Source organism: Sphaerodactylus townsendi, linkage group LG07, assembly GCF_021028975.2.
Source record: "Sphaerodactylus townsendi isolate TG3544 linkage group LG07, MPM_Stown_v2.3, whole genome shotgun sequence".
NCBI classification, from domain to species: Eukaryota; Metazoa; Chordata; class Lepidosauria; order Squamata; family Sphaerodactylidae; genus Sphaerodactylus; species Sphaerodactylus townsendi.
The window spans coordinates 22,973,748-22,996,744 of NC_059431.1; the positions used below are offsets into that span (position 1 = coordinate 22,973,748).

A 22,997-nucleotide genomic window follows, 5' to 3' on the forward strand; every position below is an offset into this window, starting at 1 on the left:
CAGCATTCTCTGCATTGTGGCCATGACAATCTTGAGGTGAACCAGAGCTGTAGCCCCATGTTTATTTTTTATTTATGAAAAAAGGAGCACCTCCAGCGTCTTGGGGGTAAACTCGAGCTCCTCGTTCATCAGAGGAAGGCACCGTTTTCTTCTGGAAATAAGGAGTTTCCTTGACCTGCAATATTGTAAATAAAAAAAATTATGCTTCTGAGTTTCAAAAAAATCCCCCCAAAACACCCAAGTGTTCTTCAGGCTTGTCAACGTGTGGAATTGGGAACTTCTGCCAACAACAAGAGGGATCTTAAAAGAAAACACAAGTTGACCAATATTGTTTTAAGTTTAGCAAAATTGAAACTTCCTAATTGTGTCTCCGTGTGAATCTCCTAATGGATCTCAAAAGGAGATCTTCATTCGGAGGTAGCATCAGACCAGCGAACGAGCGGCAACAAACTCCGTCACGAGAAGATACGCAAAGGCTCAAGACAAAAACACGGCATATGGGAACACACACCTGGAATATTTCATTAATGTCCACTGGGAGGGCCAGGCCAATGTAATCGTCAGAGCAGCCAAAAGTAGCATTGGACACCATGGACCGAACAGAAGAGGAACGCTGAAGCGTGTTTTGGTTAATAGGACTTAATAAGTCTTCTTTGTCTAGCGAGGAGGCATAACTTAAAGCTCTCATGAATCTGTAATGAGCACAAAAACAAACAAGCACCTGATGATATATTTTGAACGAACCCCCCCTCCGCAATACTGTGTTTAACAACATAATATACTTCTTTTTTTATTCAAAGCACTGGTATCTAGAATAGCCTATGCAGCATTTCCTAAAGTAACTGGAAAAACTCAAACAAGCTGGATTTTACCACTGTCCCTTAAACCATGGATGATTTATGCTTCCCACTAACTGCAGATGCTGTTAAAAGATGCTGGAAGACCAGCCGCAGATCTCCCAGCACCCTACCTGCTTTGACTTTTAATGAAATGTGTGAAGGAATCTTAGATCATGGCCTAGGTTGGAACACAAGGAAATGACCGGGTTCAGGGGCTCGGCGTGCTGCTCCAGCCCTGCTTGCAGCAGGCAATCTCTCTCCACCTTGGAGAGGAGATCAGATTCCGAACCCCATCTCATGGTCAGGGAGGTTGGAGATGGAAGGTGGGGGGAGGAGGTGGAGGTAGTAATAGACACCTAGGCAGGAGAGGGGTAGTCCTTGCAAGCGGCAATGGAGCGAAGGACTAAATTAAGGAAGGAGAAATGAGGAAAAAGAGAGCCCAAAGCAAAGTGAAGTTGAGCAGGTAATCCATGATCTGCTCCCCTTGAAGGCAGGAACGAAACTGAGGAAACAGGGGGCGGTTCTGCCCAACAGGAAGAGGAAAAGTTTCATTTCCTGCCTCCACGATGGGACAGTGGGTACCACCCACAAGATGTCCTCTAGCTCAGGGGAGAACTAACTTGATTGTTTACACTGAACGGAGATTTGTCAGTTTTTCAGCATGGTGAATTTTCAACATGGTGAAAATTTCAACGGGAGATCCAGCTGTGCAGTGATGCTCTCCTCCACGTACACACGCCCCAAGTTCCTGGTTACCACCCGAGGAAGACCCTTACCTGTTAGGTGTTAGTCGGGAGTCCAGGCTACCAGATTTCATTGTAATTGTGTCAGTGAAGAGCACGTCCTTTGCTGGAGACGCCAGAGCTTCTGAATGAGACAAAGAGGGGTGCATCCTCTGCTGCTGCAGGCGTTTGAGCGTCGCATACCCGAAGGCATCCCGAGAGCTGGTGTAGCTGAAGTTGTAGTCGGCTAGACTCTTTATCGTTGCGAGCGAAGGCGCCCGTAGCGACTGCGCCCTCCGAGGAAGGGTGTGCGAGGAGCCCGGCGGTACCAGGGAGACAGAGTTTGATTTCGAGAGAGGCAGGTGGTTAGACTGCGGGGTTGAACAATGGAGCATCTTCACGGTCTTGGTACTCACCACAGTGCTTAGGCTCCCACAGTCCGTGTCTATGTTTGTGGCGTCCACTCCCACTGTCTCCCGGGAAGGGCTCGAGCTCATGGAGCTGATCCCGCTCGTGGTGGTGTCGGTGTTGAAGCTCAAGCTGCGGCTCTTGAAATGAGTCTGGGTAGAAACCTCTCCCATCAGCCTCTCTCGGCTGGTGTTTTCTCGGTGGTTTTCGTGGCAAAGGCTTTTCGGAAGCTTCAGGTCGTTTTCGCCAATGCTCGGGGTGCCGTCCGCATCTTCGTTGTGCTTGCCCCCCACAAAGGAAGTCTCTAGTTTTAGAGTGTGGATTTTCGGCACCCGGAATATAGGGGTAAAGTCATCCCCCTGAGTGAAATCCATGCTGCCGGAAGGCTCGGTGACGGTACGATTCCGCCTCAAGCCCAGCTTGCTGTCCAGCAGCTTGCCTCCTTTAGGGTCGCTGCTGCTCCGATGCTTTTTATTAGGCAGGGTCAGGGAATTTAAGAAGCGGTTCTTCACGAGTCTGCTGGAGACAAAGAAGGGGAAGGGACTGCGATCCTTATCCTTTAACACACCAGTTCGGTCGTAGGCATTTTGCTCTCCGTCTTCTGATATGTCTAAGAAGAAAGTACTAGTAGAGGTGCTACCAATCCTGTCGTCTTCTAAAATAAACATACCTGGAATTAACAGAAAAGCCTATATTGGTGAATATAGTTTAGCAACCCTCTTGACAGATATAAACGGTTTCTGTGTTTTGCGATCCTTCAAAGCTTTGCTAAGTAAAGCTAGGACTCCCAAGTCCCAGGGAACAGTTGGAAGCAACAGAGATACAGAAACCTTGCAAACGATGGTACCAGTGTGGCACAGTGGTTGCAGTGCGGATTGCCAGTGTGGGTGGTATTGCCCCCCTGGGGGCAGTGGAACAGTTTTCAGGGAGTAGGGGAGTGGTGAGGAATGTTGGGACAGGAGGGGGGGTAGCAGAGAATTTTGAGATGGCAGGACACCTAGTGCCCAGGTCTGGGCCCCAGCCCACCGGTTTCTATGGAGATGGAAGGCACAGAAGGCCTTGCCCAGCAGTAGCCTCCCACCATCGTGGGTTGCTGTTCTGCCGCCCACCCTTGTGTAAGGGAACAGCCAAGCCAGCGTACCGACCAGGCCAGAAGGCAGAAGCTGCAGCCACCTTGAGTCCCAAGGAAGCCCTACCAGATTGCCACTATGACTTTGGGACTTCACACGACTCTACCCATTCAAAGTGCTTCTGGAGGGCTCAGCGGGAGCTGTCTGCTTGTAGTCCTGAAAACATTGGCCTGTCTTCCTGTCCCTGCCAGCCAGCAAAGAAGAAGAATCCTTTAAGGTTTTCATTCCACACTGGCCTCCACTGCACATCTTCCACCCGCCTCTCCCCCCCACCCCAAAGTGACAGAGGCTTTGACCAATCCTTCCCTTTGTGGGCTTGCCGGCCGTAAGCACCAGCCCCTGCGGACAATGGAAGACAAGAGAGAGCAACAAAGGGGGGGGGGTTGGAACTGTTAAGGACGAAACCCAATCAGTCTGCAAAGACTCAAGAGTGTACTTAGAGATACTAAAGAAAAGACTGTCCCTGGTTTTCCCTCTGCCTCGCTTTACCTCCCCCCCCCGGTCTCTCTCTCTCTCTCTCTCTCTCTCTCTCTCTCTCTCACACACACACACACACACACACACACACACACACACACACACACACACACACACACACACACACACACACAAAACTTTGCTGAGCAAGACCAAAGGTTCAATGAGGAAGGCATTTCTTTTTAATGTCTGCAGGTGAAGTTGAAAGAGATAGCAAGAAAAGTGTGTGTGGGTGAGTTGGGGGGGGGGGAATGTATTATCAGCCCCGTATTAAAATGGAATTTCATACCAAATATGTCCTTCACCATCACCCCAGAAACTAACTCTTGTGATATTCAGGGGTGGGAGAATAGAGTCGACCAGAATATATATCCATCAGTCATTCCTTCCCTCCCTCTCTTCCTTTCTCTTCCCTTCCCACCTTCCTTTTGGTGATGCTTCTTTTCATCTGTTTCCCCTCCCTCCTATTCTTTCCTTCTTCCCTTCCTCTCTTCCTTCCTTCACTGCACATTCCAGGCATTATTTCAGAATACTAATTCAACAGGGAGTCTGACCGAAAAGCCTCAAATATTAGAAACTCTCTCTCTTTTTTGCTTCTGCCCAAATTATCATGTATGGTCAACTTTCTAAAGCATAATTCATGGTTTGACCATTACTGGAATATAAAATATTTCAAACATCTCATAATACTATTGTTCAAAACCACCTGATTCCTGGGGTTTATTCTTTTTAATCCCCCGAATTTCAATCTATTACTTCTTTTAGGACTTAGTGGTTCATCTGTTGCTTTCAGAAATCTTTTCAGTGTCTTTTTTACAATTAGTTTATTCAGAGAGCTTCGTGTTACTTTCTCCAGGTAAATTACGCAAAGAATACAAGCCTTCCTAAAGCTTCATCCATCTTCTTAGATCATCCTTCACAGCAATATAAGTTACTTTCACTTAAGCTCCTTCCGCACATGCAGAATAATGCACTTTCAATCTACTTTCGCAGCTGTTTGCAAGTGGACTTTGCTATTTTGCACAGTAAAACCCAGCTGCAAAGTACACTGAAAGTGCATTATTCTGCATGTGCGGAAGGGGCCTTAAGTGTCACGAGTGGAAAAAATACATTTTCCTGTTGAGGTCCTCCATCCACTTGTCCATTCCTGCTAATAAGTGGTATGTTGAAGTAGATAAAAAAATAGAAAAACTTTAGCTGTGAACTCAGAAGTCCCCAGCTGAAACATCCTCTCTGCCATATACTCACTTGGTGGCCTGAGGCAATCCTCCTCCTCTTAGCCTCAGTGTTGACCTGCTTTTTAAGTTTCATGTAGGGATGGCAAGATAATGTGTATGAAATGTTCCGAATGCTTGAAAGCGTTACACAAATGATCTGGCTTATATCAAATGTCCCTTTTGCCAGATGCAAGTTAAGTCATTTTTGTTGGTGCATCTATGCCCATTTACTGCCTATTTCTACACGATCACCTGTTGGTGTCACTTAGCTTCCAGTCCCTGTATTTTTTGGATTTCACCCAAATGCTCCCCGAACCTTCTATTTAAACTACGCAAAGCCTAGGTCAGCATTTTCTGCTGAACTGAAAGAAAGGTATCAGGTCATTTTGCTGTTTTTATCACTGCTCTGAAGAAGCAACTAAACCAGGAATCCCTTGCTTTATAACTCATGTACTGTGCATACCGAACCATGTCCCAAAGTTATTTTTTCCTATAAACTCTGAAAGAAAAAGGTCTATTCTTGAGCAAGGACCACATTGTGTAATAAAAAGCAAAACCTTTCACAATCAAGTTACTTAACAATTGTTTTCCCTTTCACCTTTCCATCTTCATGGAAGAACACAGAACACTCAAGATTAGGAAATAATTACAATACAATTACAATGACTAAGCACGCAGGTTACCATGGTGACCTGCCACAGATAAGCACTTAATTCAAGGGTTTAGAGTTAAGGTCTGGCTTGTCTTCCATCAACATCAACAGGATGTGACATTCTCAGATTTGCTGAATCACCTAATATATACTTTTCTGAATACCCAGTTGCCAGTACTACTCCACGTACTCACTTGATGGTGCAGATTCACTTTCACTGTTGTGCCTTGAACTGGTAGATTCGGAGTTCAAGCTCAGCGTGCTGGGAATAGAGGAAAGCTCATTGCAGAGTTGTTCCATGTCGTCAGGGACCACCGGCCAAGGGTGTCGACGGCTGTGTCTGACCGCATCCCAATTCTGATGCTTCAAAATGTCACAGCCTTGCTTTGTTTTAGCTATTAGGCCCAGCACGTAGACACAGGTCCTGTATTTTACAAAACAGGAATCCGCTTTAAACAAACATATATTACCATGCAAGGTCTGTAGCCCTATAGTCAATTTTACACACACGAGAAACTCATAAAATTGCTAAAGACGGACCAGAAGCAAAAGTAAAAGTTGACAGAAACAGAATCAAAAAGTCTAAAAGGCGTGTTCCAGCAACTCATATACATAGAGAACTATTATAATAACCAGCGTTGAGAAATAGAAGAGAACACCCCACAAAAAGGAAGAAAAACTAGATACAAAATAGAATAAGGAAGTAAAGAGTTAAAACTGTAGAAACAATTCGACTTGCCACACCATGCATTTGCAAGAGTGCATGTCCAAAGTTTAAGGTATTCTTTGAAAATAGCAGCAGATGCTGTGCCCAGGTGGCATGAATGGTGCAAAACCAATAACCAACGCTATCTACTGCCACACAAAGAGGCCTCTGGGAAATTCTAGGGTGTTCTTGTGGGATGCACCTCTTTTTTCCCCCAGAATCATCCAGGATGCTACACGGTTTGCAAGGAAAGGAGCCGCTGGATGCAAATCATCAAATTATTTTAATGGCTTTCAGGCCAAGAGAAAACAACAAGTTTCAACTGTTTAAAACAAAAGCTTCCTGTTTTTAAAATTCTACTTACCCTCTAATAGACAAGACTTCACAATGTTGGGCAAGGGCCAATATGTCAGGAATCACATTTTCTTCTTGAAGCAAATTCAGACCCCAATTCGATGACCCAATATTGCCCTGTAATAAGAAGATTATCTGTCACTATGCTGACTTTGGAGATACCAGTAAAAAAGTCTGACAAAATGCAATATGATGAAGTGGAGCTTAGTGTGTGAAACAGACTCTATATATCACCAAATGCTGCAAAGATACTGACTTTCTACTTAGTATCAACGATGGTCTGAAAGGTAGAATTTGTGAAGAGCTCTATGGCTTATCTCACTGTGGGACATTTGAAGAGAAAAACGGCATTTCAGAAGGATTTATTTATTCTCACCTCTATCAAATTTGACAGGTGAATCCTTGCAGACCCGAATGATAGGGAACTGCGGGCTTCTGATCACATCAAGAGCAGTGAGGTAATGCAAGCAAACAGCTTATAACAGTGATGGTGAACCTTTTTGAGACTGAGTGCCCAAATTGCAACCCAAACCCCACTTATTTATCGCAAAGTGCCAACCCAGTAATTTAACCTGAATGCTGAGGTTTTAGTTTAGAAAAAAACAGTTGGCTCCCTCTTCCTCCGCCTCACCTGCTCAAGCAGGGGCCAGCCTGCTCTAGCCTCCAGCAAGTCCTGCGCGCACCGCTCTGTGCCTCTCTGGCATCATTGCCTCCTCTGCCCCCCCCCCTCGGGCAGCAGCCACCCAAAGCACAGGCACCAGGCCCACCAGAAAAAGTCCTCCATGCTCACCGCGGTGCGCGCACGTCGTGCTCAGTGGCCCAGGCCAGCCTAGATGTGTGTGTGGGGTGTGTGTGTGATTTTCCGGGGGCCTCCACATGACGAACTCTGTGTGTGCGTGCCCACACAGAGGCCTCCAAGTGCCACCTCTGGCACCCGTGCCATAGGTTCGCCATCACTGGCTTATAAGATCTGCCTTCCCATTTTTCTTATCTCAATTTTTTCTCTTTTGATTGAGTTATTTCTTTTTTTATATCAACTTTCTCCCCCCTAAATAATTGAGAACTTCTTGCCGAGAGAGAGAGAGAGGGACGGAGTGTGTTGGAATCTCTACCAGAGATAAAAATTGGCCAATAAAGCTACCTGACTTTGCTCAGCAATTAGAACTAATTATCAGTTTGTTAAGAAAATAAAAGCAGAGAGACAAGACTGAAGTCCCCAGCTGTTTCCCTGAAGATATACAGTATAGTTGAAAACAGAAGGGAAAAAATAGACAGAGAGCATCATGCTTGCCTCCATATTGGGAAAGGAATGCAAGTGGGAGGGGTACATTTGTACTTTAGAGACTTTAATTAATTGAAAACCAATTTTGGGGGAGCCTGCTTGAATGGTGAATACATTTCAATACTCAGGTTTGAATGGTAGGAATGTGTAACTGAGAGAGGTAGAGAGATGTACCAAAGGACTCAATCATTCATTTTTCAAAACATTTTTGTTTTACTGCCCTCAGTTTCTCTGCTGTATTAAAAACAAAAAGGAAACAGACTCTAACACTGAAATCTGTTTGTTTGTTTTTTAATCCCAAATGGAATATTATTAGCTGTCACAGCAGAACTCCTTTGAGAACAAAATGTATAGCAAATGGTAAATAATACTCAGCAGTGGCCATTTCTCAGGCATCTTTCCAGGAACAAACAGATCTGTACATTCTCTTCACTGGTGTTTTTGCTTGCAGAAATACGGAAAATTCGGGTCGATTTTTTAACTCACCAGTGCCCAGAGAGCAGCCTTCAGTTGCTTAATTCCTTCCCATTTATCCAGCAGAGGGGAACGAACAGTGTAACTCAAGTCAGGAACAATACTCTAAAGCGGGAAAAAAGTATCTCAATATTTGGGTGCTGTGTGGTTTCCGGGCTGTATGGCCGTGTTCTAGCAGCATTCTCTCCTGACGTTTCGCCTGCATCTGTGGCTGGCATCTTCAGAGGATGTTGTTGGGGAGGGATCGTCTTCCCTGCGGTTGTTGGGGAGGGATCGTCTTCCCTTCCTCTGAAGATGCCAGCCACAGATGCAGGCGAAACGTCAGGAGAGAATGCTGCTAGAACACGGCCATACAGCCCGGAAACCACACAGCACCCAAGTGATTCCGGCCGTGAAAGCCTTCGACAATATATCTCAATATTATTAATTCTTATAATTTCAACTGCTTTTCCAACATAAATGAGCAACTGAAAATACAAATGGGTTATTCTTTTTACTGTTATCGATATAACAATTTCTAAAAAGCTAATTATTCAAATCACGAGTACTAGCAAATACATCAGAAATGATTGCTGTTGAAACTGAATAAGGATGCTTGAAACAGTGACAGATACTCCAATCTACTTGGTATTTAAACAGTTTTCATCATTTCATGAATATTAACAACTAACAACTATCAATAGATTGCAATGACATAATTGCTACTTTTTTCTTCAATTCAGTGATTTTTTAAATAGAAATTAACATCGACGGGAACCGTAAAACGTTAAGCTACGTGGAGCTCTATCCCGGACATTTCACAATCAACTGGCTATTCACATATCCATAGAGTTGGAAGAGACCACAAGGGCCTTCCAGTCCAATGCCCTGCCATGCAGGAATACACAATCAAAGCAGTCCTGACAGATGGCCATCCAGTCTCTCTTTGAAAACCTCCAAAGAAGGGGACTCCACCATACTCCGAGGTGGTGCATTCCACTGTTGAACAGCCCTTGCTGTCAGGAAGTTTTTCCTGATGTTTACATGAAGTCTCTTTTCCTGCACCTTGAACCCATTACTCCTGGTCCTAGTCTCTGGGGCAGCAGAAAACAAGATTGCTCCCTCACCAACATGACATCCCTTCAAATATCTAAACAGGGCTATCATGTCCCCTCTTAACCTTCTCTTCACCAAACTAAAGTTCCTTTAACAACAAATCTAAAAGTCTATTCAGGCTGTTTTTACAGTAGTTTCACACAATTGTTTCTCATGGCAGGCCAGGCACAAGAGAGTGCGAGGATGCATATGGGTGAAAGATACAGTTCTGATAAATCAAGACAGCACTGAACTTGCTAGGCTAATTGCTCCCCATTTCTGTACTTTTCCCAGAAAGTTACAGGTGCGGTTTCTTCGTCACCCCTGTGAAGCACAGCATGCACTCCAGAAACTAACAAGTAATTCAGGTGCTATGATAGCAAAAATGTGAAGGGAGAAAAAGAGAGTTACATTGTTTCTCTTTCTCTCCTGCTTAATCATTCTGAACTTTGTTTCCCAGGCCGTTTCTGCACGGCCCCCTCGCGCCCCCACGCTGGCAGGAGTTCCGTCGGGCGTATGGAGCCTGCTCGCGATGCCGCTAAGCGCGAAAGCAGGCAACGGGAGTGTCGGCAGAGGCAGGAAGCGGCTCCGCGACGGAGCCGCCTCTGCGCCTTTCATTGTAGCCGCCCCACCTGCGGTCAGTCCCCTTCAGTAGCCTGCAGAGTTCGCCATCGCTGCCCCTCCACGACCCCTGGAGGTCGAGGAGGAACAGTGGGTTGGCTGGCGACGCCTCGCAGGCTAATTTGCAGGAAGACACAGTAAGTGGGGGCGGAGGGAGAAAGTTGCCGCTCGGCGGTTAGCTGGTACCCAGACTGGCGCCGCAGGGAAGACGATCCTCTCAAACAACAACCCTTTAAAGTGGGTTGTAGTTTAGGAAGCGGCTTTGACGCCGCCTCTGGGAGGGAAGAAGTGCGTCAGGTCGCCCGCTGCCAAGCGCTGGCAGCAGCGGGGTAGCCACTAATATCTGGGGACCGGCGCGCCTGGGGCTTTTTTTGGCTTCCCAGGTCAGGCCGTCAGAACCGGGCCGCAGACGGGCCCCAGAGGTTTTACTAAATGGTTGTGCGACCTCGTACGCGATTTGGGAGATTCTCTTCTCACCGTGACTGCATTCCCACATTATTTGGGAAAACCTTAAGATGAAAATTCTGCAAGTGGGGCTTCCAAATAAGAACTGATGGCCAAGAGAGAAGCTAGCCGATTTCAACAATCTTCCCCACTGAATTACCACTGTGGCACCCCAGTGCTCAGAAAGAGTTTATACCCATGTTCCTGGGAAATCTCACAGATCTCACAAAACTGCACATAGACTGGGGGGGGGGGGGGAATGTTCGTTTGATGGATGCAAATATAGGCAAGAAGGATTTTAAAAATGCATTAGAGTTTGAAGAAGAGTTTGGATTTATATTCCCCCTTTCTCTCCTGTAGGAGACTCAAAGGGGCTTACAATCTCCTTGACCTTCCACCCTCACAACAAACACCCTGTGAGGTAGATGGGGCTGAGAGAGCTCTGATAGCATGCTGGGACTATATCTAAGGGTCCGCCCCAGCTGGCGCGTCAATGTAGGAGTGCACACCCAGGCCCTAATCTGGAATTCCCCATAGATAAGCTCTCCAGGAGCAGGCTTAGCGCAAGCAGAGCAGAGAATCAAACCCGGTTCCTCCATATTAGATACATGAGCTCTTAACCTCCTACGCCACTGCTGCTCCTAAATAATTAAATTAACAAAACTGAATAAATTAAAGCAGCTGCGGTAGTAAAACTGCCTGCTAATTTCATTATGAATTAACTAAATTAAAGTTCCTTACCTGAGCTTCCAACAAATGGCAGCCTGTTTTGTGATGCACCAGTTGACCATAAAGGTGAACTGGAAGATAGACATGCGGTCGTTGTAATCTGGTAGAAAGAAAAATGGTCTGATTTCACAGTATTAATTATAACAATTTCAAAAGCTGCCTGTTATTTCAGTTTCTGCAGCCACTGCTTTTTCAAACCACTGAGGATTCTTTTTCTCTTTGCCTACCTTTGGTTGCTGCGACGAACATAATTATCACCATCAACAGGTTTGCGGTAAGTGGTAAGTGCTTCATTAAGTTGCTCCTCTATCAACTCAACGTATTTTAAATTGTATTCCTAAAATGGTAACAGAATACAGAGTCTCTCAGAACAATATTTCTGATATTTTTCTTTATGCACAATAGTCTGCTTTACTCTGAAAACTTTCTTCCTATTTTTGATCATTACCAAGGTGCTACTGCAGATTCCAGAAGTGAAAGTTTAAAAAGATGAAATGGCTCTAGCCATAATGGATCCTAAAGCAAGATGCCACATTATGCTGGGGAGAATCCCAGCTGCAATCAAGGAGCTAACCTCATCAAAGTGGAAAGTCAAGGCATTGACTGCCCAGGGGACATAATAAACAAATGTCCACAGGCTGCCAAAAGCATTCTTAGTTAATGCGGTGTGGTGATCAACCCCCAAACCCTCCTCCTTTTCCCTGGGTCCATGAACTGACTTCAAGACCAGGTGCAAAAAAAGTTGTTTGGAGTTGATGGGGGAGAGTGGCCGCCCATATGGGGGGGGGCGGGGGCAGTGGGAAACTCAGATTTTGCACCAGGCTACATTTTTCCTAGATACATCTCTGGTGGAAAGGCATAAGAAGAAATATATTTGAAAATATGAGTGGTAGAGAACATATTAGATATGTCATAAAAATTACCTTCTGCCATTTTTCCATTTGTTTTGTCACATATCCTCGCTCATTGAGATAGGAAAAACCTTTTGGAATGGACAGAAATCTGAAAAACAAATAGTTACAAATATGAACACTGATTATTAATGTCAATTGCCTTTTATTAATCTGAAATGCCATATGAATAGAGTGCCAACCTTAACAGCAGAAGCAAGCCCTTGTCCCCAAGATGAGACAGTGCTGGTTTCATTTGGATGAGGGCATGAAGGTTTGCCTAAAGAAAAAAGGAGGGAAAATATTACATTCGATAAATAAAAAAATGGTTAGAATAATACTGGAAATCACTTTGGATCACATCAGACAAATATATGCATATGTCATTAGGTGAAACAGCATGTACCAGACTAGTTGGATAGAGTTGCCTTATTTTAAAATATTCTGTCCTTGAAAAAAAATAATCCTGGTTTATGAATTGAGATTTAGGCTCATTCCGCACATGCAGAATAATGCACTTTCAAACTGCTTTCAGTGCTCTTTGAAGCTGTGCGGAATAGCAAAATCCACTTGCAAACAGTTGTGAAAGTGGTTTCAAAATGCATTATTTTGCGTGTGCGGAAGGGGCCTTACTCTTGAGCTCCTTCCTTGATTGCCAACCTTTTTGTAACCACACTTACAAAAAGTCACCAGTGCTAATCTCAGCACAGCCGAGTAATATAAAAATTCTATATCAGTATGCAAAACAGAATCACAATAGGAAAGGAAATATAAAGTGTTGCCTCCTATGAACTGTCAACGGAAGGCATTGCAAAAACATACAATAGGGGAGCGGGAATTTGATCTGTCGAGCAGGCTAGGAATCAACAAATTAGGAAACAAAAAAAGGGAACAAATTATATGACCAACATTCACTGCCCAGTACACACAATCTTTAAGTTAAAAACCATCTATAGTCATTAAAAACTAAACAAAAAAGGCATATAGATCATATAAACAGTTAGACATAGCACTAACACAAGGAATTAACACATTTCGCATAAGGTCCTTGTGTTAGTACTATGTGATTTATATGACTGTTTTTTTTCTCATTTAGTTTTTTAATGACTACAGATTGTTTTTAACTTAAAGACTGAATGGAAAGCATTACTACAGACTGAATCTCTTGCCTGTGTCTTGGTAGGCAGCTCATCAGAATTAAGAGCACCCTTAGGAACTGGGTGAGATTCGTTTACTACCATTCTATTCACCCCTTCTCCAAAGAGAACAGTGAAGCCGACGTAAGTCTTCCTTCCTACTCACAGCAATCTGGTGAAAGCGATACTTGCTTGTCCCTTTCATGCTGAAGGAAAAAGACCGCAGGAAGCGTTTGCCCCCCATTATTGTGAAAGAGGAATGTTGTCTCCCCCACCCCAATAGTGATGAAGCTTTTTAAGAACAAGGGAGAATGATCTGCTTCATGAATGCCTTTCACTGATGGTTAATGGGATAACAACATAATGTGTGTTTATATCTTAATGAACTGAAACAGATTGCATTTTGCAGAGACTGCGCAAGGGAACTAAAGATGCTCACCTTGTCTTCACATGCCTCATCAAGAATATCAAGCGCTTCAGAGGAAATAGCTTTGTTTTTGTCATGCAGCTGAGTGACTAGTAATTCAATTCCCCAGTTGCTGAAGAACTCTACATTGGCTCTCAGCAGTACCCTTAAATGTTTTGTGGCATACAGTCTGCAGCTCTACGAAGGAGAGATGAAGAAGACGATAAACATAAATAGGCACGTGAGACCTCACCCAGACACAAAACCACAGGTATTTATAAGCCACTGAAACAATGACAAACCCAAATTGCACCCAGCTTTGAGACTATTTGTGCTCCATACATTTTAAATCTCTGCATGTCAATCAACTATGAGGGTCAGAAATTCTGGAACAGAACTGTATGAGCTCCTACAGTGTGTTTACGTGCCAAGGGGAGGCAAAAAAATGTTGATTTCTGACTGCATCGTTATAAAAATAGGTGGAATTCAAAGTGTGCATTAAGTTTCCATGTTTGAACATATGCAATATCATTACATTTTATCTCACTGTTCCTTTAAGGAGCTCTATATTCTACCCTCCCAACAATCTTGCAAAATAGGTTAGGCTGAGAATGAGTGGCTTATCTGGCAAGCTTCATAGTTTAGTGCCGTGGTGGCGAACCTATGGCACTCCAGATGTTCATGGACTACAATTCCAGATGTTCATGGACTACATGCTCGCAGGGGCTGATGGAAATTGTAGTCCATAAACATCTGGAGTGCCATAGGTTTTCCACCACTGGCTTAGTGGGAATACACAGAAGCTGATTCATGGTACCTCAGATCATTTTATGAGTAATCTGAATACAGGTTTCCCCAATCCAGGCCCACTCTATCTGCTATACTGCAAGGTGAAAACATGAATAAATCTACTCATGCATTGTTCAGAATGTACAACCCGCCTGTCACTTACGTCAGCCGCTGCTGTTAGGATTTTAGAAAGGATGACCCTGGCCAGTCCATCTCTGCTGTAATCCAAACTAGATACCGTCAGTTTTAGTAAGTGATCTTGGTTCTTCAAAGAGCAAAGATTAAGGAGACTGAAAACAAGTGGGAAACAGTTAAAACACCGCAGGAGTTCCTGGTAAGGTAGACATGTTTTTATATACACATGGCACCTACAAGAATGTAAATATGTTTGTTAATGGGACTAATTTTAATACCCTCCATCTGTCCCTCTTACTACCGAACTTCAGACTGAAAGCTCAATGGGGCAGGCAAATCCCTTTCTTGCCTAAGTACCCTGCACTTGTACCCAAGGATGTTTCAATTACTATAATGTGGCTGTAGCAACAGAAACAAAATGAGTCATGGTTAATTATTTTCCATAATAAAAGCTTCTGCTAAAAACCTACCACCTGCTTATAAATTTTGTACGAATCAACTGTTATCTTAGAAAAACATCACAGAGTAGATCTTTTCAATTTACTGGTAGAAGAAACTTTCAAGAAACAGAAGAATTTTTGAGTAATTTCTCCTTCCACTGAAGACCCACCTTCTTTGCCCCCCCGCCCCCCATTTAGGGGGCAAGTCTGGCAATTATCTTCCTCCACCCCAAAGGGACCTAATTAGAGGAAAACTCATGAAGTAGGAAGGGAATAAGAGGGAAGTCCTCCTATGGGATTAAAACTTTGTTTGAGAAACAGGGAATGAGGAATTAGAGTGGGTGTAAAATGGGAGAAATTCTCACAAATGGAGAGATGTAGGGAATTGGTGTCCCCAAGGATCCATTATTGGGACCAGTGCTCTTTAACCTATTCATAAATGACCTGGAAGTGGGGTGGAGTAAGCGTGGTGTGCCAAGGTTGCAGATGATACCAAATTATGTAGGGTGGTGAGAACCACAAAGGATTGCAGGAGCCCGCTGACCTTGATAGGAAATTAGGGTGAGGTGGGCTAAGAAATGGCAAATGCCAGTTCAATGTAGCAGCAAAAATGCAAAGAGAGTGATGCACACATAGGGGCAAAAATCCAAAACTACATACATACTGGCTTAGGGCTCAAGTGAAGCTATAGTCACAGGAACCAAGAAGAGGGATTTGGGCGTCACTGGGTGATAGTTCCATGGGAATGTCAAACTCAATGTGGCAGCTGTGAAAGGCAAACTCTATGCTGGGGATAATTGGGAAAGGAATTGGAGAATAAAACTACCAAAGATTGTCAGTGCCCCTATAGAAAGCTGTGGTCTGGGCCAGACTTGACTATCATGTTCAGTCTCTGGTCAGCCACATCTCAAAAAGGATATTGAAAGAGATAGAAAAAAGAGATTGCAGAGAAGCGGGGCCACGGATGATTGAGGGACACAGCACCTTCCTTATGAAATACTGCACAGCGCTTTGGGAGGACTCTTTAGTTTTAGGAGAGGAGGCAGTCTAGGGGGGGGTATATGAGTGGGGTCTATAAAATTATGCATGGGGTAGAAAATGTTGACAGAGAGAAATTTTTCTCTCTTTCTCACAATACTAGAACCAGGGGGCATTCATTGAAAATGCTGGGGGGAAGAATTAGAACTAATAAAAGGAAACACTTCTTCACGCAACGTGTGATTGGTGTTTGGAATATGCTGCCACAGGAGGTGGTGATGGCCACTAACCTGGATAGCTTTAAAAGGGGCTTGGACAGATTTATGGAGGAGAAGTCGATTTATGGCTACAATCTTGATCCTCTTTGATCTGAGATTGCAAATGCCTTAACAGTCCAGGTGCTCGGGAGCAACAGCCACAGAAGGCCATTGCTTTCACATCCTACATGTGAACTCCCAAAGGCACCTGGTGGGCCACTGCGAGTAGCAGAGAGCTGGACTAGATGGACTCTGGTCTGATCCAGCTGGCTTGTTCTTATGTTCTTATGTTCTTACAAGGCGCAATTGGAACAAGAATGGGTGAGTGGTTAAGTTAACTTATGTGAGAGCTGCTTGCTAATGCTAGATGGGATCCAAGCCACAGACTATTTCAGGGTTTCTTTTAAAAGTTACATTGGGACCTCTGTAAAACAATTCTGCATTCTGGATTCTTGTAGGTCATTAAATCATGCAACTGCAGGTCACACAGCTGAAGAAATATAGATGGCTCAAAGAGATGCAAACAACTTTAATGGAATTTGCATACCGGTTTGTTAAGACTCACCACCTTTACCAGGAAAATCTAAATGTTACTGATACCTTCCCTTTTATGGAAAGTGCTTACTAACCACACATCTCTGGTCTTTTGGGACGGGGGCAGGTAAGAGGATAAGAAGAGGCTAGATAGTGACAGATCTACAGAAATTTAATGCAGAATTTGGGGGAGGGGGCAGAGATCTTTGAGACATGTTCATAATGGATAATGGCACTCACCACTGAAATACGTTACACTTTTCAAGCATTTTCACTCCATGGGGGTGGCAGGAGAGTGTACCAAAAAATAAGAAGTAGTGCTGACTGAGAGTGTTAAGTAGCCCATTGTTTTGGAGGCTGCGTTCCGGTTTCATTCCAGAGGAAGAATTGAGCCACTGCACAATATCTTTTACTAATTCCTCAAGGTAGCCTTGACCATCCTGATTAAAAGTGATAGGAAAGCAACACTTTTAGTTTATTTCACTGTGGTTCTCTTTCCATCCCTTGTTTCAGGTGAAAAAAGACACCTATTTCTCAAGATCTAAAGGTCACCAATTGGATAAACGACTGCTGAACAGACCAGGACCAAAGCAAATTACACCAGAGGCAATCCTTGGACTACTGGCAAAAATGGGAACTTCTAAAAACATTTTATCTGTACATTCAAGAATAATGTAGAACAATGGATTCTCCAAGGACAGTTGCACCACATCTTATAGAAGAAATAGTAAAACTTGAACACAACCTGCAAAGAAGTTTCTTTAAAAAACTGTGGTCTTTTAGATAAAAAATTCCTTTTCATGAAAAATGTGGTGAAGTCAGCCGTGACGCTGGCCTCAGATGATCCCAAAATAAACTGTAACTCATTCCCATGGGGATTACAGCCGTTAAAACTGTAAACAACCCCAAGGCATTCCAAGTTCTGTCAGAGCTACCAGTGGCAGGTAAAGCTGCTCAAAAAACAGGTTCCTACAAAAGGAATCTTACACCTTCTGGTACTTTCCTCTCCCGTCAGGTTCTCAGTTTTGTAAACAGACCAACTCGCCAGGAAACAGAACACAACACTGTATATTTTATTAATGTAATTTAGTGTTTTAGGGCCCTTCCTGATGTATTTCACATTCCTTTTTTCTGTCTACTGTCATAGAATGCAGGAGCAGCAATAAATGTTTATGACTGCTGTATATTTACTAACTAGAACCTTCTAGTTCCCCAAAGTAATACTTCAGCTCTAGTTAGCAGCTGGAACTCAATAACACCCAACTCACCTCTTCAGATTCAAGAAGAAATTCAGTAAATTGACAACCTACAACAGTGAGTTGTTTTGACTTTGCAAAATCCAGTTCCAGGTTGGCATACAATTTGCTACTTGGCTTGTAAAAATACAGCAGTCGTCGTACAAATCTACATTAAATAGAAGAATGAGATGTTTAACAATGTGCATTTCCAACAACTGTTCACATCACTGCTTGGAAGAGCTGGGTTTTTTTTTTATGTGAGAACATTAAGAACCAAGTAATGTTGTCCTCAAAAACTTAATCTGTTAATTATCTGTAAATACATGTGGACATCCGAGTTAGCCAGGCTATTCAGGACTGTCACTGGAAGAATAGGTATGAAGAACTTTCTCAAGAAAGACCAAATGGCAAAGCGAAGAAGCGAATAATATGTGAATGATCCTAAAAAGAAAGAGAGCTACACAATAAATTAATACAAATTAACAACATGGAAATAAGGCAGTGGGGTGGATCCCACCACACCTACCACTCCACTAAGTAAAGTTTATTTTTATTAAGGTATTTATACCCCCACTTTTCCTCTTGGATCAGGTTCAAAAAGAACCGGGGGGGACCATGACACTGTGGCTATAAAGGAAGTGCTGATAACTATACTAGCATGATATAGCCCCAAAACAAATTCCTTCAACTATTTGCACATTGTGAAGTCCAGAAGTTAAACGTCAATAAAGGCACACAAATGTGAGAAAAACAGAGCGTAACAATGTAAAAAGCAAGTCTCCCAAAAAGAAACGTGGGGCAGCTAGCAAGAGGAAGCTCTTTGTTCCTCCTGGTTCAAATGTGTTTGTATCCAACTGGATCTGTAAGGCAAAGGCTGAAGAACTGACACCGTCCTTCCAACTGGGTCGGGATGGCAAAGCAGCACGCCCTGTTGCTTCCTTCACTCTTGGACAGACTCATTTTAAAAGTCTGAGGACTCTTCCCATCTAGTCACTGCGGTGTGACTAAATCACTATGGTACCACAGAACAATTCATCGCTTCAAACACATTGGCGCTAACTTATGTGCTGGTTCTGATGGGTTTTCCGGGCTTTGTGGCCGTGGTCTGGTGGATTTTGTTCCTAACTTTTCGCCTGCATCTATGGCTGGCATCTTCAGAGGTGTATCACAGAGAAAAGTCAACTGACGATACACCTCTGTGATACACCTCTGTGATACTCCTCTGAAGATGCCAGCCACAGATGCAGGCGAAACGTTAGGAACAAAATCCACCAGACCACGGCCACAAAGCCCGGAAAACCCACCAGAACCAGTTGAATCTGGCCATGAAAGCCTCCGACAATAACTTATGTGCGTTTGCAGGGACAGGGAAATTTTTACCTCGGCTTGGGAGCCTGCGGGGTCACAAAGAACAGAACCAGAAAAAGCAGCGGAAAGCTGCTGGTGGTCATATTGACCGCAATGAGCTAATTGGCACTAATGGTTCTGAGTCACTGAAATAAACAATGCCGTGTTTGTTGCCCATGATAACTGTAACCTGAGCTGATTCCAGGGGAAGGAAAGAATGTGGTTGCTTGCTCTCAATCTCACAGTGAAAACAGTAAAGAATATTAGCAGCAAGAGCGCATGGGGGCTTCTGAACGGATAAAAACCTTTTAACTTATTAAGCTGGTACAGAAAACTGTGGAACTTAAAGCACGCCTCTTAGACAATAAACAAACCTTTAATTTGACATAAGGCTACAGAAATGCATGGATTCGGAATGTAATCAGTTTTCTTAGCATCACTGCCTGTGTAGGAAACGGAAAGCTACGGCTTTAAGTCAAGAAGAACTGCTTTGCTAGATCAGACCAAAGGACTACCTAAGGCTTATCTTTCTTGTCAGGCACAAACTCATTACTATTTACCTACATACGACTCATAGCATTTGACGAAGCCAGCTGAAACCTCATACTGAAATAAAATGTTCATCTTTAAAACAATGCAAAGTGGTTTTTGCTGCAACACACTAAGATGGCTACTGGTGCTCAGGCAGCCCATTATTTGGGAATAATTTCCCAAATGACCAGATAACTCACGTCATATTGCCTGTCTCTTTAATCTACACTCAGAAGTATCAGATTGAATGAATGAGCTTGTTTCTAAATATCCATGTACTGGATATTTTGTTTCTAAATATCCATGTACTGAAAAACTTATTTTATAGAGGAAACTGACTTATTCTCTCAGTCTCAAACATCAGGATACAGCTAACTGCAAGGCATTATTTAAAACACTTTGCTTTCCTTTTGTATAGCTTTTTTCTCACACAGAAACAATGGTCTTCATATTTACTCCCAAGTCTGGCATCAGTCTCTCTAACACATCGTCATCATGGTTTTCCAGTAAAAGAGCATGCTGTTATTTCCTGAGACATACCAAAATATTTTCTAATCTGACTTTTTTTACAGAGATCTACCCAGTCATCTACGTACCTGTGCAACTGTTCATCTTTATAGTTCCTTAGATTTACATTTGGCCACTAGAAAACAACAGACACAAAATTTTGTAAGCGGTACACCAGTCCTTGATAAATTGCTCTAGCAAGGGCATTTCTGCATACTAGTTTACATCCAGTCTAAATCTCTAAACGTTTTTCTTTAGTTCTGTTCGACTGCAGCTGCTTTAAGCTCATGAAGCAATGGCAGATCATCTTTTATTTCAATGTTCTCTTCCAACTTAAATAAAAGCAAACTGCAAATTATTACATAATTTTGCTGCATACCTTAAGGATGGTCCCTATCAGGTTCCAGTCCCATGCAAGGTTATCTTTGTGAAGAAGAACTTGGCTATCTCTAAGGTTTGTTGCCAGTGCTTCTTCTGTGTCCTGTAACACAGCAAAACAGAGGGGACACTGAAAATGTATTCTGCTACAAGATAGGCTGCATGTCAGTATGTTCAAGAAGGAGGTTAGGTTTATTTTCATAAGTCAATCACTACCAAAACATACCTTGATATTTTTTAGAAACCAAACTGCAAGAGACAGCAAAACTTGCAATAAACAGACACAACCCCCCTCTGTTTTCCTTTATATATTAGACTTTTTCAATGATATATTGAAATTGAAAATCCTTATACATAATTGCCTAAAGGATGGAATGTCCGATGACAAACCACCAGCCAATGGGTGTGCAGGACTCAACAACATTCCATCTCATTCCTGCCCAACTTCCCCCAACCCAGGAGACTCCCCCACCCCAAACAATATGGGCTGCTCTTCTGGAGGGAAGAGAGGCGAGCAGGGGGGTCCCCCGTCCCCCCCCTTTCTTGAGCCCATTTATTATAATTTAAAATGGGCTTTAGTGCGTGTGTGTGTGTGCATAAATAAAAAAGACTTTTTCAATTAAACTCTCAAATAACATGGGGGTTCACTCAGGTGAAAATGAGCACTGGATTTTTTAAAAAACCCATACATTCAGAGTCTGACAATACCAATTCCACGATAATTATTTTACCTTTAAAATAAAGATATCCTTTTGCACACGATATTGATCCCTTTTCTCATGCGTTGCCATGGCTTTCTGAACAATGTGATCCAGATGAAGGCTGTACGGCTTAGGTCCTCGTTTTTTCATTTCATGAAAGCGTTTTAAACAATTAAGTGCGGCACTGGCTCGTCTATCAAGGGAAAGTGTTCAAAACAGCAAAATCCATCAGATGGCATCATCATATCACTTCGACAGTCTTGTTCTATGTATGCTACCCATGACAATAACCCAGTAAAGCACCAAAGAGGAAAAGAAAGATTGCTGCTCTTAATTAATGCTCTCTTAAGTATATGCTGTAAGATTTAAATCTTATGACATCTGTATATTATGAAAAAATTATTCCTGTTTTTTTAATGTTGTTCTTCATCTCTGACATGTTGTATTCTTGCTGTTCTTTTTTTTTTTTTAATTAAGGATTCAGCAGTTCCTTCCCTTTCATACAAGGCCTGGCAAGTTTCATGATGTAAACTGGGCCTGTTCCGCACATGCAGAATAATGCACTTTCAATCCACGTTCACAATTGTTTGTGCAAGTGGATTTTGCTATTTCGCACAGTAAAATCCAGCTGCAAAGTGCACTGAAAGTGCATTATACTGGAAGGGGCCCTGGAGTTTCAAAACCAGAAGACTATTATATCATAGATATTTGGAAGAAGGGGGGGTGAGGAGAATGACTTTTTTAAACTCTTGGAAATGCTAGATCTTTTGGCACCAAATGCTCACAAAACACTTTTTTGTTATAGGCTAGAAAAAGAACAAATAAGTTCTGCACTACAGCCCCAATATGAATCAAACACCCCCCAAAAAACTGCCTTTTTCAAAACCAGAAGGCTCCTTGAGCTACAGGAAGGGCTCTTAGAAGGAAACAATACATGACATTCATCTTTAGGAAATGTTCCTGTGTGCTTTTCCTCAAGCTATGTACTCGGTTTACAATGCCAAACATGTAAGCTACTCAATCTGCAAGCAACATGAGCTGAGGTAAACTACATACTGCAGAAAGACAGGCTTCAGAGACGTGTCCATTCAATGTGCAAATCAGTCTCCAACTTAGCAGGGAAGACATTTTATTTTTTAATAAAAAGTATACTTACAGTCTTTTCTCCTTTTCAATGTCAAAAGAAGCTGCCAAGTTCATTAACGTCGGTAGGCAATGCAAGTAGCTGCTGTGTAGGAGAGAATGAGCCTGAAAAAAAAGAGGAGCAACAAACAATGTGGCGTCAGAGGCTTGTGACCGGATTCAACTTTGGTTGCTCGGGTGGGTTTTTTCTGGGCTGACATGGCCGCGGTCCCGGCAGATCTTGTTCCTAACGTTTCGGCTGCATCTGCGACTGCCAGATGCCAGCCACAGATGCAGGCGAAACATTAGGAACAAGATCTACCAGACCACAGTCACGCAGCCCAGAAAACCCACCACAACCACTTCCAATGCACTTTGCAATTGGACTTCACTGCGTGAAACAAAAAAACTATCAATGACGAAAGTGCATTGAAAGTGGACTGAAGGTGAATTGTTCAGGATGTGTGGAAGTGTCCACA

General features: G+C 43.1%; 1 protein-coding gene across 1 annotated transcript in view; it reads right to left on the reverse strand.

The window, feature by feature from the left end:
- The window catches only part of RICTOR (RPTOR independent companion of MTOR complex 2), a 43,137-nt gene that overhangs the window by 10,909 nt on the left and 9,231 nt on the right, over positions 1–22,997 (reverse strand). The window contains exons 9-26 of the mRNA XM_048503178.1: positions 22,553–22,644; positions 21,427–21,589; positions 20,697–20,798; positions 20,407–20,453; positions 17,963–18,098; positions 16,935–17,134; positions 14,514–14,640; positions 13,595–13,759; positions 12,223–12,299; positions 12,053–12,131; positions 11,357–11,466; positions 11,142–11,229; positions 8,274–8,366; positions 6,516–6,622; positions 5,640–5,869; positions 1,616–2,639; positions 512–692; positions 91–175 (exon numbers count right to left, since the gene is read on the reverse strand). Of these exons, the coding sequence (XP_048359135.1) occupies positions 91–175; positions 512–692; positions 1,616–2,639; positions 5,640–5,869; positions 6,516–6,622; positions 8,274–8,366; positions 11,142–11,229; positions 11,357–11,466; positions 12,053–12,131; positions 12,223–12,299; positions 13,595–13,759; positions 14,514–14,640; positions 16,935–17,134; positions 17,963–18,098; positions 20,407–20,453; positions 20,697–20,798; positions 21,427–21,589; positions 22,553–22,644 (3,106 nt within the window). The remainder of the gene's footprint in view (positions 1–90; positions 176–511; positions 693–1,615; positions 2,640–5,639; positions 5,870–6,515; positions 6,623–8,273; positions 8,367–11,141; positions 11,230–11,356; positions 11,467–12,052; positions 12,132–12,222; positions 12,300–13,594; positions 13,760–14,513; positions 14,641–16,934; positions 17,135–17,962; positions 18,099–20,406; positions 20,454–20,696; positions 20,799–21,426; positions 21,590–22,552; positions 22,645–22,997) is intronic.